We start from the raw sequence: 16,070 nt of genomic DNA on the forward strand, positions 1-16,070 counted from the left end.
GAAAAATAGGGAGAAGAGGACCCCAGCACAGCTGTGTCCTCTGCTGTGGCTTTGGAAGGGTGGGAGGAGAAGGTGTTTTCTCTTGGGTGTAGATACCTGGCAGACACCTGAGTCCACGTTGCCACTTCTGTGGTTTATGGGGTGGGAGTGAAGAAGATGGAACTAGATTGAGGTGCCTGTGGCCGCTGCCATCTGTTCAGATCAGATGAATTTACTTAGAGCCTACAAAGTGCCATGTCTGAGCACACTTCTTACTAAAAGCGCATCTGCCGTTTAATTCAACGTCTTCACACTGTTAGAATTAGGAAGAGAGAAAGAGGTTGTGCTGGAACCACAGCCCACTGTAACACACCCAGCAAGCTGGGTTCCTAGCCTACCGCACGAAACCCAGCCTGAAGTAGGACCCTAACGGTGTTTGCTAGATGACACTAGGATGGCAATGTCACATGCTGTAGTCACATAAGTCACATTAAAGCAGATATAGCAGTGACAAGTGCTGTTTTGAACTTTTTGAGAGAAGCTACACAAGCTCAAACTTGGCTGCATTCTCAAGCAATCGCATTGAAACCTCAAAAGCAAAACTTACGTAGTATAGTCCTGGTCTGAGGTAAACAAAACCAATTCTGTTCAGTGATTTTGACTTTTCAGCTCAGTCTCTTCAGAAAATGCAGCCTCTAAGAAGTTACAGCATGTTTCTGCAGGTAGTGTCTGCTACTAGCAGTGATAACACCTGATGTTTGTGGTTGCTACCTGAGACTGATTTGCAGAAAGGCTCTTGCTGATACTTATTCCTATAGTGACCAAGGCCACTGCTGGCTCTTGTGTGCCACGCTGGGGGTGGAAGTAAAAGGTTGCACCTTTGGGGGACGATAGACAGGGTAGGTGACCAGCAAGAGTATTCCATTCTATACACATCATACTCAGTATAGAACTGAGGAATCATGAGGGTTTAGCATCCAGGGAGGACTCCGTCCAATCTCCTGCTTTTGATCCAGATCCTGAGTTCCCAAATCCAACTCCCTGTATCCAGCTTCCGCCACCGCGGAGCCTGGGGCTTCCGCAGTGCTGCCTGCTCTGCAGCACCAGTGGGGATTGATATCGGGGGAGAAGTCAGGTTTGATATCGGGCTTATATATAATTGTATATAGTTCTTTATTTTTATCATTTCACTATTTCTCTTATTGTTTCATTAAAGCTATTTAGGTTTCTTTTTTCCAGTCCATAAGTCCCTCTGCCTCATTCCCTTTTCCTTCCCATTTGGAGGGGACAGGGGGTTAGAGAGCATCTCTCTGCATTTTAGTGGCCAGCCCAGCTGTAACCCGTGACAAATATACCTTTAGAAAGCACTAAATAATTTATGAAAAAAATAATATTTTTTAACACGTCTTTGAAAACTCACAGAGCATTACTTTTTTTTTTTTTTCCTTAGAATATGGGTAACTGTGCATATAGAACATCATATCTGGAGATAAAAATATGTCTTTTCTCTTGCTGTATTGTTGTTGAGTTATGGTGAAAGTCTTGCATAAAAGTATGTCAGCAACTATTCCTAATTAACTCATGGCAGTGTGCCCAGCGTGCACACACTCATGCTCTCTCTCGCTGCGTATAGATGCACATCTTGAAGAGAAACAGCTCCTTACAATGAAATAAATTGACTGATTACATCAACTGATACAAATGTTCTTCAGAATAGCCCATTTAATTTTGTTTAGGCATTTCCTGACTGATGCCTCCTCAGTTTCTAATAAATAAACTATTGTAAATCTTGCTAACAGAAGACTTTGTAGAGTAGTAGATTCCAAGGTTAAATTATTGACCTTGTCAGCCATGTAGTCTCAGACTGTGACTTGCAGTGTAAAAAGGTAAAACCAGAAACCCATGGGAATGCGGTTGTATGATGATACACCTTTACATGTTTTGCTTCAGTTTGCATTTTCTGGAGTTAGGTGTTTGAGTAGATGCTGTAGTGAAAGATCCAGGAAAGATGGTACATAGCAAACAACGGTTTTAAGTTTGTGTTTGGGTATGTACCAGCGTTATTTATTCTCTCTCTCATCTGGTCTAGAGACCATGAGTCTAAAGACTCATGGATGAATACAGTTAGAATTTAAAAATGTAGATGTTTGTTTTGGTATAAATTGGTAAACAAAAGCTTTATCTTTTGGCATTTCTTATTTTATACCTGTTTTTTAAGCCACAGTGATTGCACAGGAGGATTCCTGGAACATCCACGCGTTGTGGAAGAGAGTGCCTGCGGGGAGTGGAGGGCGATGCAGAAGCAGGCTGCTGCTGGAGCAGCGTCCCAGCCCTGCTCCCTGTGAGGTGATGAGGGACAGTTCTGGTCACGTTTTCACTGGGTACAGCTCTGCTGGGCACGGGGACTCTGATTGTGTGCTGTCTCATGGAGCCGCAGAGAACAGGAGCCATCAGAGGGCAGAGGCTGAGCAGGTGCCACTCCTTTGCATTGTAGTATTCATCATCATTATCTGTTGTGTTATCAGTGTTCTTCCGTGAAATCCAAGTCCTGTTTAAAACCTTATGCTTTTTGTTGTTGTTGTTGGCTCTGAAAAAGCTGCTCAGGTGTGCTGGCAATGATTTTTCCTCAGTGACTGATCCTGATATCTGGTAACTTTTTCCAAAATCTGCCTGACTAGAAATATATGTACTTTTCTAGAGAAAACGAACCCACTTATCATGCACATATTTTTAATTTAGATGTGTTTTTAAAGAACTTTTTATAATTATTAGCTATAAAAATAGTAAGGTTCCTATGGCTGAATAAGATAAAGAGAGTAGTGAAATAATATATTATGTTGGACTTCAAAGGATAGTGCTTCTGCATTTATCATCCATGCTTGGAAAAGACATGTTTATGGGCAACTCACTTCCTTGTTATCTTTTTACAAACTGTTTGGTAGTTACAGTAGTTAGGTTCAAGGTGGTGTGTTAGGCAGCCAATAGTAGGGACTATGAGTAGTTTCCTGTTGTATAACTTCAGCCTTAGAGAAGTTAAGCATTGGCTCTATAGTTAAACCTATGTAGACAAGGGGGAGGTCCACAAAGGTCAATTTGTCGGTGCTGGGTAAATGGCTTAAGGAGGGTGAGGTGAATTGGCTTCCGGATCTCTCTTTATGGACATGCAGAGTCCAGATGAATAGCTCAAAGGTAGCACCTTGCTTTTGGATGGCTAACGTGAAATGCAATTAATCCTGTCTTAACGTGATCCCCTATATCAGGAAAGGACAGTGTTAGACATTTGAAGGTGGCACTAAAGAGCAACTAGAAGTCAAAGCAGTTTGCAAAATATATTCTCAGTATCTGCAAAGCCTATTTTGGGACTGCTGTAATCCATTTGTATACCCTCTGTCATTTTTATAACATACTGTAACTGAGGCACATTTGTTTTCCTGAATAACCCAAACTAGGAGTGAAGTGATTCTCTTGGAAAGTAAGAGCTTGGGTACTTGACTGACACACAGACAATAAAAATGCATCCTGAAGCTTGCAAAGGTGAATACGGAAGTTGCTGTTGCTAAGGTGGTTCTGTTGTAAATATGAGTCGGGAAGTGGAAAAGCTGAGTTATGACCACAAGGCTTTATGTCAGGTTTCACACTTGTAGTGGGTTTTTTGAGGTTTGTATCTTGTGAAGTGGTCATGTTTAGTGTCCATATACATGCACCTTAACTGTTATTCAGCAACACTTTTAAGCTTTTCCATTTCAGGCATTCATTCAGTTTTTTAAGATTTTTCTTACGCTATTCTTTTTCCAGGGTTTAAATGCTTTGGGTTTGTAATCTCCCCAAAGGTGTGGGTTGTTTTTTTTTTTTAAGACTTAGCAGATCTGTGAAATTTCTCTCAGTACAGAAAGATAAGGAAAAGCATGCTTCATTTTAGTAACAATATTTGAGACTGATAACAGTCGAGATCTTGTAGCAATCTAGTAATGACTGTATGTCTTGGAAATACCTTCTGAGATAAACATGCAAATCTGCAAATAGAGCTGAATAACTATATTTTTTCCCTAATTTTTTTAGAAGTAAAAGTTTCAAAATTTTAGTTGATCTGTATGTGATGGTTAGTTTTCCCAAAAATAATGCATTAAAACGCGCGACTTCCGGTCGTGCTCTTTGTATTTTGATGTGCAAGGTGAGAGAGATGTTTTGGTTTTTTTTTTTCCCTTGGGTGGGTTGTCAGCCTTGTCCAGCCTGTGTGCTGGGGAGCCGGGCAGCGCTGCTGTGCTGGCCAGAGCCTGCCCTGCCCTCTCACTTCTCTGCATTCATGTGCTGCTGCTTTCCACCACAGAACTAGTAAATAAAATGCCGTTTCGTTTTTGGTTGGTTGGGGTTTTTTTGTTGTTTGTTTTGATTTTTTTTTTTTTTTTTTTTTTTTTAAAATGTGACCACAAAGGTTCAGAAACCTAAGAAATGTGGACTCTGGTGTGTCCCAAAGGAGGCTGACCTTTTTCCATGGTGCATGGTGTGCTCTGTGCTCAGCAAAGAGGGTGGCAATGCACAGAGAATCACAGTCTGGGGATTGCCTTGCTCTGTGCCAAATTGTGTTCCCTGTCTCCAGTATGTAATTTTCAGGCAAATCCATTGGAGTCTTTAATCTATAATTAGGCTTGTAAGCTTCTTTAGACTCTTTGGATTTCCTTTTTTAAATAGCAGAGAACAACATTCTTATTCCATGAATCTCTGACATTTTCCAGATAAAGCTTTCCTGGAGGTTTTCTATTTATTTCTTTTTCCCTTCAGTTTTCTAAAATGGGTAGGTAAAGATCCCCGTTCCATCAAGAAATGAACTGAAATTACCTGGTACAAATAACTGTGATACAGAAGAAGAATAATTTCCCAGCAGTACTGGGCATAAATGTTTTTCAACAGTCTAAAGTAAATATATATTTCTAAAATTGGATTTATACAGCAGGTCTTTTTGTGCTTAAAAAAAAAGTTAATGAAAATGTCACTCCTTTTTCATGTGTTGATACATGAATATTTGGCAAAATAAATCACTTCTGACCCCAACCAATGTGAATGCCCCTGTTTGCCTCAGGACGAATTACAGCCTGGAGGGACGGGCATTTTTGTATTTCACTGTGCAAGTGTGTTTATCTACGTGCCTGTGCAAACCTCTGTGTGTATGCATTGTATACACTGAGTGTGGTTGCATAGCATTGATTTCATAGAATCACAGAATCATGGAATGATTTGGATTGGAAGGGACCTCAAAGATCATCTAGTTCCACGCCCCTGCCATGACAGGGACGTCTCTCACTAGATCAGGTTGGTCAAGGCTCCATCCAGCCTGGCCTTGAACACTTCCAAGGATGGAGCATCCACAACCTCCCTGGGCAATCTGTGCCAGTGCCTCACCACCCTCAGGGTACAGAACTTCTTCCTTGTATCTGGTCTAAACCTACACTCTCCCAGCTTCCACCAGTTACCTCTCGTCCTATCACTACAGGCCCTTGTAAGCAGTCCCTCCCCAGACTTCTTGTAAGGCCCCTTCAGGTACTGGAAACCCCCTATAAGATCTCCCTGGAGCCTTCTCTTTTCCAGACTGAACAAGCCTGACTCTCTCAGCCTGTCCTCGAAGGAGAGGTGCTCCAGCCTCCTGACCATCTTGGTAGCCCTCCTCTAGGCTCGCAGCCTCCTCGACCCAAGTGTCGTTTCTCATTGTTTTCTCATTTTCAGGTATTTGTTACAAAAGTACTCTACAAACTTTTTTTTTGCTTTGCAAGAATTTTGATTTTAAGAATATTTGGATTCAGAAGATCTTTTCCCTTTTTCCCTTCTTTTTCCCTTCTTTTCTCCCCTTCTTTTCTCCCCTTCTTTTCTCCCCTTCTTTTCTCCCCTTCTTTTCTCCCCTTCTTTTCTCCCCTTCTTTTCTCCCCTTCTTTTCTCCCCTTCTTTTTTCCCTTTTTCCCTTTTCCTCCATCATTAAATAGTAAATATACTCTCAGTGTGCTGTAGGTAAGCAGTTTTAGCATAATTTTCTGTGTGTCTTGGAGAATTGTGGTTTCCCCTAAATTGACCTAAGGGATTTTTGCTGTATGTTTTCTACTGGTCAGTTCTGGTTTCCCTCTTCAGCTCCCTGTAGGACAGCTTTTGGAGGACTCGCTGCTGTCCTGTTTTGGCAGGAGGGATGTCCTACTTGTCCTGCCTAGCAGTCCACAGAAGCAGAACTATGTCCTTCTGCTCCTTACCAGCCCCGATGACTCTCAGCTGGAGGCATAAGGAAAATTCAGACATCTCTAAACCATTGCTGTTGCTTTTTATCATAAGTGCTCTGACAGAATGCTCTGAGAAAGGAGAGAAGCGGTAATAAATACCATCGTTATTTTAAAATCCTTTTGGATCAGGGGATTCTTTAACAATTTACACATTTGGCTTGGCTCTAAGTTTTTTAGCATCCTTATGTTCATTTAGGGAAGTTACTATACATTTATTTATAGGAAATACATTCTGGAGCTTAATCCAAAAGTTTGCAAACTTCCTGGCTCTCCAGAGAGCCAAACACACGCGTTTCCGTGTCTGTCTGTGTTTTCTGAGGATTTCACTATCCTACCTTGGCAGTACTGTGGTCTTCCCAAATTCTGCTTCAGTGTATATACATCTCGGTTCTGCTGCTGGGGTTTGGCTTTTTTTGGTATATTGCTGCTCCTCCACAGTTACATTTTTACTGTGTAGAACTTGTTTTATCTTCCAAAGCACAAGTTATCAGTAATTTATGCTACTATTTTCACCACACTCAGGGTTGTTTTTTTTTAAAATTATTCTTTCTGTAATCTGAGGTGTGTTTTGGCCATTGCTTATTCTTCTGCTTGAGGTAATGTTGTGCAAAAACAACTACTGCACGTACACCAGCCCTCCAATTATTTTTCAACATTTTGTAGGTTGCATAATTTTAGTCACAGTACTACTGCAAAAATGGGACTTCTGGAGGGCAGCTTCCTGAAAGCGTTCGCATGACTTTTCCATGTTCGCACAGTTCTTTTAAGATCCTTTGTTTGTTCTTGCTTAGAGCTAATAAATGCTGAATAAAAATTCTCTTTTGAGAGTACTTTTCTGAAAATTAGCAAATGCTTTTGCACTTTTGCTAAATGTAATTCCCTGTCTTACAGATGCAGAGAGAAGAAGTATGATTATTATAGCTTGCCGAAAACCTCTGTTGTGATAGCTTTTTATAATGAGGCTTGGTCAACACTTCTGCGAACTGTTCATAGTGTTCTTGAGACATCTCCAGATATACTTTTGGAAGAAATTATCCTTGTAGATGATTACAGTGACAAAGGTAGGTAGAATAATACTAAGTAATGTTGATTGTTGATGGGTTTTTTTTGGTCAGCCAGTCTGCAGGAGAAAAAGGTACGCTGTTTGGTTAATCATACCATGAGATCGTACAACATAGGCATCTAATTGGAAAACAGTGATTTTTGTAGCATGCCAGTGAAAAATCTGACTTCTGGAACAAATTTAGTTTAGAGTGGGGAAGCATGTTTGCTGTGTTGTAACATGGGTGCTTACATACGTAGATAATGTTTAGTATGATCAGAGCACTTCAGGTTTCCTAATGTGAGCAAGTTTCCATTGCCCCAAGGTTGCCCTGGTGTCTGGTATAGTGAGAGCTACCTCGTTATCTGATTTTGTTTGAATTACGAGACACAAAGACAATGCTGGTGTTGTTCACCACACGTGAATTGTGTTAAGAATAAAACTTTTAAGCAAAGAAAACTGCACGTAATGTTTGAGAAGCACTTAACAATTTGGAAATGAATTACAGAGGCAAATACAAAGCATTCAGTTTCTTGAAAACAACTGCAATTTGTGTCCATTCAAGTTCAGTGGTTTTTTTTTTCCTTATGCTTTCTTAATATATAGCAAAATCAGAGTTCAAAATGCCGGTATATTTGAGGCACTGCTGTACATAACACTGAAAAAAAGAGCTTTCTGTAGCGTGCCATAAACTAGTCGTTCCAGAACTATATTACTACTTTCTCCTTTTTTTTATTTGTGTGTTAAAGAACATTTAAAGGAAGCTTTGGAGGACTACGTGGCTGGCTTACGCAAGGTGCGTCTTATCCGTGCAAATAAGCGAGAGGGGCTGGTTCGAGCCCGGCTGCTGGGAGCCTCCGTGGCGAAAGGAGACGTCCTGACCTTCCTGGACTGCCACTGCGAGTGCCACGAGGGGTGGCTGGAGCCGCTGCTGGCAAGGTGAGCTTCTGCTCTGAGCTGCTTCTCCACTGCAGAAGGAGCGGAGGTGGTTTGGCACATTTCTGCAGGGGAATAATGGCTCTTGGTAGGTGTTTGCCAAAGTCTGGTCCCTGGGGCACTGTGAGCGTGGAAGGTTGGGAGGTGGATTTTTGTTTTCTCCTGCGGACCAGGCTGTTCTTTTTCTTCAGAGAAGGGAAAGTGTTATTTTTAGGAAGAGGAATCCTCCCCAGCTTTGAAACTACCTTGGGAAAGGTGGCTACGACTCTCGGCCTGGGCAGTAGATGAGAAGGTCTGGAAAGATGCATGTGCCATGACATCCTCTGTTGCAGGGCAACGCACACGTCAGCAGACTGGAAGAGAAGTCAGTAAACTCCGGCTTCCCAGTCCTGGGCCAATTTATCTCTCTTTCCAACTGGCAGGAGATTTCCAAAAGCACACACTGTCGTGAGGTGTGTGAGTCTTCCTGATTGCTAGTGGAACTTGTCTTCTCAAACTCCCCATGTCCATTTGAAATCGTATCTGGAATAATACTTTTTTTCATTAGAATTTTCATATTTAACTTCTTTTTAAATTTCCTACCGAGCATAGTCCAAACAACTGTGAACAGAATAGATAATGTGAGGAATGGAAAAGGGCTAAAAGTCAAAGAGTAAGCATGGTTTTAACGACTGCCCTCTGCAGAAACAGTACATAACTGTGGAGACGATTCTCTAATTTGTGCACTTATTTAGCACGCCACTAGATGGCAGTCTTGAGAAAGGATTTGGATAATTTCAAGTCTAATAAGCCACCACCAGTAAGAAATTAGTTAGCCCTGGGTGTGTCTTGGAATCTTTGCCCTTCTTGCTGCAGATGTACATCTCTAAGGGGACATTTATGTTGACGTATCTGCACTTTCATGTATGGAAGCAAATCAACAAAGTTAACATTTTGCAGTGCAAACATAGTTGAATTTGTAAGCTGCGTATGCATTGTGCCATCTAGTTAATTCTTAACTTACAGAAAAGCAGTCACTTATCTGATTCCTTCTGTAACTGAAATCACACACCAGATACCTGATCTTTACTCTTTTTTCCTTTAGAAGAGCAGCAAAGCATTTTTACATTTTATTGGTATTTTTTTTCCTGTGTGTACATATCATTCTCATTGCTTTGTACATAAGCTTTGTGCAAGTGAGACAGGATACGGCAATATTTGTATAAGCCCTTTTGTGCACTCCAACAAACAGGATTTCAATGGGAGATCATAAAGAAGAAAACAGCTGTGTCGCATCTTCCCTCTGGCAGCAAGGGACTATTTTGTATTTAAGACAGTTTTTCTCAGTGCAGACAATAGTTCTGTAGAACCACTTCCATTCTCTGCTGCATTTAACCACCACAAACTGCTCTAGTTTCAGAGTTGGAGCCCTTTGGTCAGTCTGCAGGTTTTAAGCTTAATAATCCCATGAGGAACTGGCTCCCCTCGAATGACAGATGCTTCAGCTCTCTTCCTTGTTTGGCAGTATAGTGTATTCAGTTTTTCTTCTTGTCTGCAATACTCAAATCTGAAGATGCAGGGCTAAAACAAGCACCAGCATCTTGAAGTTGAAAAGTCAGTTTTTCACTGAACTAAGAGGAGATGTCTAAGATTTCTGTAGAGAAGATTGATAAAGAGTGATTTAGGCAGAAAGCCTTAAATGGAGCTTATGTGCTTGAAGTTGATCTCTCCTGGTACTGAGAGGCCTTTCCAGAAGTTGAGGTGAACGCAAAGGATCCCACAGCCTTTTGTAAGAGCAAATGCTGATGGAAAGGAATCCAGAAAATGCTGCATGGTACTGAGAAACATGAGGAAGGAGTTTTTCTCCTTGCAGAAGCAGATGTGCCAGAAATGTTGTCAGCTCTGATGTATTCTTAGTCTGATAAAGATCTTAACTATGTTTACATCAGTCTTCCTCATAGGTGTGTCATTTTACAGTACTATCTTGTTTCTCATTTTTATCTCCTATGTTGTCAAGGTTTCTGGAAGCCTCCTTCATGTATGTTTCACTGTTGGAGATCTGATTCCTGTACTGCATGCATGTTTGGTTTTTTGTTGTTTTTGTTGTTTGTTTAAGATCATGGCTTCTTTTTGAATTACTACTGTAGTATTCAGTGTAACTTTTTGCAGCTGATCACAGTTACAAGAATAGCCATGAGCCAAGCACCTAGCTACCGTATTCATCCTTGCAGAATGATAGTCATGCAGGTTTCTAAATATCTTGAATGCAGCTACATGCACAAAACAAATTAGATGTTTTTGAGACTGCGGTGCTGGATATGACAGTCAAGCCAGACACTGAACGTGTTATCTCTGGCCATCTGGCATACCTCACTTCCACTGTCCAGGAAGATTGATGCTTGCCAGGTGTTTACAGCTGAGTCCATCCTGATGCATCCTCAGTAAGAAATTGGTGGTTATTCTTGTAGCTATCTTTTCCTTGTGTTGCAGCATGAGTTGAAAAGAAGCAAAACTTTGCACTTGGTATTTGTAAGCGTTCTGTGTTCTTGGCCATTCTGTTTTCCGAGAGATGTTTCTAATGGAAGTCTCCTTTTACTTTTAAAATCATACTAGGATTGCAGAGGAAGAATCAGCTGTTGTCTGCCCTGTTATCGATGTTATTGACTGGAATACGTTTGAGTACTTGGGAAATGCTGGTGAGCCACAGATCGGTGGGTTTGACTGGAGACTCGTCTTCACTTGGCATAGTATCCCTGAAAGAGAACAAAACCGGAGGAAGTCAAAGACTGATGTGATCAGGTTAGTTTTTTATGCTTCTTATGAAACTGTGCATGTTAGCAATGTTTGTACTTCACTTGGAAATGCCAGGTGCTGAAAAATATTTGAGAAATGAGCATATTATTAAAAATGACTTAGCCTGTGTAGTTCTTTTTTCCAAGATAGCTCCTGCTCACCACACTCCTAAAAAAACCCAAACAAACCTAGTCTGAAAGCTGATGTGTCTGTGTAATCTTCCTTGTGTAGTCCTTATTGCACAAGCAGTCTCTGGACTCCTGCAGGCAAATTCGCAGATGCTTCTCGGCACGTGGGAAGGTTGTAACTGATTAACTAAAACTAAAGAATGTCCTCTGTGCAAAACAAAGACGTCCTGGTTGTAAAAAATGTGTGATGGTCAGCGATGACAAGGAGGAAACAAATCATCGTCACCAAGAAGGCAAAAGTAGTTTTGAAGACTTCATCTGTGCTGTAGCAATAGTGGTGGTTCCTAGCTCTGTTTTCAGAGGTGAACCAGTGTGTCGGTTTTTCATTGGAATGAAATGGTAAAGCTTCACCTACTGACGTTTCTATGAAGGGCTAATTCATAGGCGCTCATAAGGATATCTTCCTTGTGGGTTTTCGTTTTGTTTTCTTCTGAGACGGGTTGCAATTAATTGGTATCTTCTGTCACTCCACACTATTTTAGGAGGAGGAAGGTAAGAGTACAAGCAATGCATCTGGAAAATGGACACTGTAGACAAAACCCCTGATAGTTGAGGATTTGCTACACTCAGTTTGGAAATTCCTGTATTTCAGTAGTGTATTAGTAGGAAATGAAGCTGTTGTTTGCCATTTTTAATATCATGATTTTGTTAGTCCTTGCTTTTATTTATAATCTGTTATCTTACTGACTACAACAAATACAGAGTTCTTTCAGAATTTTCTCAGTCTTTTCTAGGTCACTTATAATGTTAATAATACCCAGTACTTGCCAAATATTAATGCACTTATCCTCAATTGAGAGAAAATAACTTTTTTTTTTAAAATGGAAAAATCGAGGCAGTAATTTAGTCCTTCTCAGCATACGTTAGTCCATATCCTCCTGAAAAAGAGTTTCAAATAGAGTAAAAGTTTTTAAAGCTTTTAGTTTAAATATGATGCTTTTCTTCTCCATGACAAAAAGAACTGTCTTTGGCATGCTACAGGGAAAACAATGAGGGATAAAGTTTCACAGTAGCCCGAGGACTGTGAGTGTGGTGAGTGCCTGGAGAGAGCAGCAGCACTGAGCGTGGTGACCCTGGACAGGTGTGTTTGGAGAGATGAGCTCTGGAGTGAGACAGAAGAGCTTGATTGGTTATGGAGTTTGTTGTTTTGTTTTTTTTTTTCCTCCTTCTGTCTCACCTCTTCTCTCTTCATTCTTTGAAACAACGTATGACAGTGTAAAACAGTCTTACTTCAGAAGGACGGCTGGTAAGATTAGTTTTGACAGATGAAGAGTAACTGATCACTGCACCTAAGATTTGTTAATATTTACCTCAAGAGCAATTTAGTGAAATTCACCAAGTGTCAGCTGAATTTAGTTCCAACTAGCATTATATGCTTGGTACTTTAAGGAGGGTAATTTTCGAAGGCTGTGAACAATTAGGAACAATAATGAACAAATTCATGTTTATATATGCACACACCACCCAACTGAAAGTCCATCCCTTAAGTGCACTGTTGGTCTGGGCCTTTTAGTCTTCAGTCATCCAGTCTTGGCCCTGTTTTTCTTCCAAACGTAGCAAGGAATTAAAAAAACCCAAACAGATGGACAAGTCTTAGAAAGAATAAAAATCTCTTCAGGGGTTCTGTTTACTTAATTCTGCTCAGTTGATGTCTGAGAGTTTTTCCACTTGATATGTATGTGATCAGAAATGTTATTACTTAATATATAAGGATACTGTACGTATAATTTCAGAGCTGACTAAAATAATTCTGCCACAAAAAAGCTTATGTTCTATTATGTGAAAGAAAAGGGTGGTTGTTTATGCCACAAAGCCACTGCAATTGCAAAAACTTGTATTAACACAATGTTTATCTTCTCTGATTTCACTGTTATTTTTATTTTAATACATTCTGGAGCTCATTTCTGATACAGTTTGTTACTGCAAAATTGAATTTAAATGGCCTGACAATAAACTACTAAACTGATCAATGGCTGATTGTTATTTTGTATCCAAGAAAGACTTAGAAAATGGAAAATAAAAATGCATTGTATTTTTTATCTGTGATACGTTAATTTATATTTTATGCTTTTTATTATATTGAGAATTCTTATTCTCTTTTCTAGGTCTCCAACCATGGCAGGTGGATTGTTTTCTGTGAGCAAGAAGTATTTTGATTATCTTGGTTCATATGATACAGGAATGGAAGTCTGGGGAGGAGAAAACCTTGAATTCTCATTTAGGGTAGGTGGCTCTTTGGAAAGTTTGTGGGTTTTTTCCTGAGAACAAAACCAAGTTTCTTATTTTTTCTTCATGCCTTTTTAGTTAATGAGATAGCTGTAATGTAAGCAAGTGTTAAGAAGAGAATATTTTTGGGAGGTATTTATATGAATTTCTTTTCCTTATTCTCACACTTCAGTGTTTTCCTTTAAAAACAAGTATGTCTTTTGTTTTGAATGCCAGTGTCAAATGTAAGTAGTGGAGTGATATTAGCAAGTGAAGTTTGCATCCTGTGACTTGAAGAGTGCCAGGTTCCTGGTTAGACTCAATGTTCTTAAAGGTCTTTTCCAACCCATATGATTCTATGATTATATGAAGAGGATTGTTGGAAAGAAACACTTACAGTGCTTTAACGAGCCTCTGGAGCTCTCTCCGTGGTTGATGGAGTGAGCAGGAGGCAGCTGGTGGCAGTTACCAGCGGGGCAGGACAAGCCAGGCTGAGCACTTCTTGAAAGCTTTATTCTGTTTCACTTCAGGAAAAGTTAGTGTAAAGGTTACAAAAGGTGATGTTATCGGTTCCCCTGAACCAGGTGTTTGACCCGGTGAAGTGCAGCAGCATGAATGAGCAGTGCCTTTGCTCCTTCAGCGTGGAGAAACGCGGTGTTCTTGTGGGCCAGAGGTTGCGTCGAGCTGCCTGGCACACAGGAGAGGCCCCACAGGAGCAGCAGCAGAGTTCCCAGGAGCCGGCTTGCTGGAAGGGTTGGGGGTGGGATTCCTATGAGCAGGCTACTGTGCCCTGCGGGGGCTGAGCAGGCCCATGGGCGCGCCAGCCCCGGGGGCCAGGATGGACTGTGCGATGGCCAGCGAATGTGCTTGGGCTTGTTAATTTTACTGGTGCAGATTGCCAGAAGGATCCGGGCGTTTGGATCCAAATTGTACATGGCATGCTTTCTTGTGTTTGATTTAAAGCACCTGTATGCTCTTGCTTCCTGCGGTGAGGGTTTTTTGTGGAAGAGAGCAGAGCGCTATGATGTTGCTTAACTCTGTTCTTCTGGCTGCCCATGGTGCTGAAGAAGGTCAAGAGGGATAAATCAGTGTTAATTCTCTTGTCTCTGTGGTTTCTAGACCTGCCAGACCTGAATATTAGGAGGAGGGATACTGAAAAACACTGTGAATTAATTCATTGTTCTTGTCTCTGAAAACACCACTGTCTCCTGATGACATGAAAGGACTTGTCCTCAAGCCTCCTCTTTCTCATACTTCGATTTATTCTACACTGAAAAAATTCTCTGTGGTGTTGAGAGGTTCAGTGAGGATAATGCTTCAGCTAAAAGCATGATGACTAGAAGAGATGGAGGCTGTGTGCTGAATGCAGGATTGAGTCAATGTGCTTAGATTTTGAATTGCTTCATGCTATTTGGCTGGATAAAATTTCACTCCATGGGCATAATGAGCATTGAAAACCCTTTTTCCAAGGGATGCAAAACATCCCCTTTCATCTTCCTCCTCCTATACATGGAGTGAGGGGAACCTGTTCATAGTGGTTCCCCCCACTCCCCCTCTGCTCTTGGTTCTGCTAGTAGCGCCGCAGTTTAAGTTTGTTTCTGGGGACTGCCGCTTGACTCATCTGTGGTCTGTCTTTCAACCCATCACTGTGGCGTGAGAGAAAACCACACGCATGTAAGAAGACAGGATTATTTACTGATAAGTCCTTTCTTGTGTTGGAGACTTCATTGCCTGTGAGCCTGGATGATATGCCTCCGATCACCTGGGGTCTTCTCTTTTCTGATCTTTTTGGGTTATTGTAGCATCGTAGAATGGTTTGATTTGGAAGGGACCTTAAAGATCATCTCGTTCTAAGCCCCTTTCTGTCCAGATCTAGAGATCTGTCCTATGGTGGGAGCTGCCAGGATGGGTTCATGCATCTGGGGAGGGTGCTTTGCCCACCCAGCTCCCAGCAGATTATGCATGAGCACCACACTGGGGGCTCAGGCACAAGCCAGCAAGCAAAATTGCAGCAGAGAGAGAGGCAGGAACAGAGTGCTTTCTGTAGTTTGTCTTTGTTCAGGAGGTAGTATCCTTTTTTAATTCATTATTTCTTCCAGAGAGGTGGCTGAGCGTATAGAGCTTTTCTTCATTCAACATTCACTGACCCAGCATTAGGGCAATTGTGCAGAGACCCTGTCAGGGACAGGGGTCCCGAGGCGAGATCTGAACCTTTGCTGTAGCTTTTCATAATGCCACCATCTGTCTTTGAAAAGAGAAGAAAAAATATCAATAGTCTGCATGCATGAAGATGAAAGTAAAAGTAAAAAGGAATGTCACCTTGTTTCCTCTTTGTGATGAACCAAAAAAGTGTGCTTTTAATAATGAGAGCTACCAGGTAGCCAGACCTAGGAAAGAAACATATTTTCATACACATGAACATGCAAAATATACGTGAAGTCTGACATGCTTCCCTGTTACAGAAGACTGAAATTCTTTTAGGGGAGAATCTTCTCCAGAGTTACTTATTTAGCATCTATTAATCAACTTCATTTTCACTATCGGATTCCTTGCTTTATTTTATGTCTGTTCATTTGTACCTGATTATATAAAGAGGTTGAAAAGTTTTCCATTAAAATAAAAATAAATAAACCTTTTTAGGAATTGTTTAGCTGAAATATATGTGATTTTTGTCTGTAATAGGAAGACAAC

At 41.0% G+C, this 16,070-nt stretch overlaps 1 protein-coding gene across 1 annotated transcript in view; it reads left to right on the forward strand.

Annotated features, from left to right (window-relative positions):
• Window positions 1-7,127: 7,127 nt before the first annotated feature.
• Window positions 7,128-16,070, forward strand: part of GALNT12 (polypeptide N-acetylgalactosaminyltransferase 12) — a gene marked incomplete at its 5' end in the record, with an annotated part of 30,412 nt that continues 21,469 nt past the window's right edge. Inside the window, 4 exons of the mRNA XM_009871726.1 lie at window positions 7,128-7,297; window positions 8,028-8,217; window positions 10,807-10,992; window positions 13,280-13,397. Coding sequence (XP_009870028.1) covers window positions 7,128-7,297; window positions 8,028-8,217; window positions 10,807-10,992; window positions 13,280-13,397 — 664 coding nt within the window. The remainder of the gene's footprint in view (window positions 7,298-8,027; window positions 8,218-10,806; window positions 10,993-13,279; window positions 13,398-16,070) is intronic.

The sequence above is a fragment of the Apaloderma vittatum genome, unplaced genomic scaffold (genome assembly GCF_000703405.1).
Source record: "Apaloderma vittatum isolate BGI_N311 unplaced genomic scaffold, ASM70340v1 scaffold9706, whole genome shotgun sequence".
Taxonomy (NCBI): Eukaryota; Metazoa; Chordata; class Aves; order Trogoniformes; family Trogonidae; genus Apaloderma; species Apaloderma vittatum.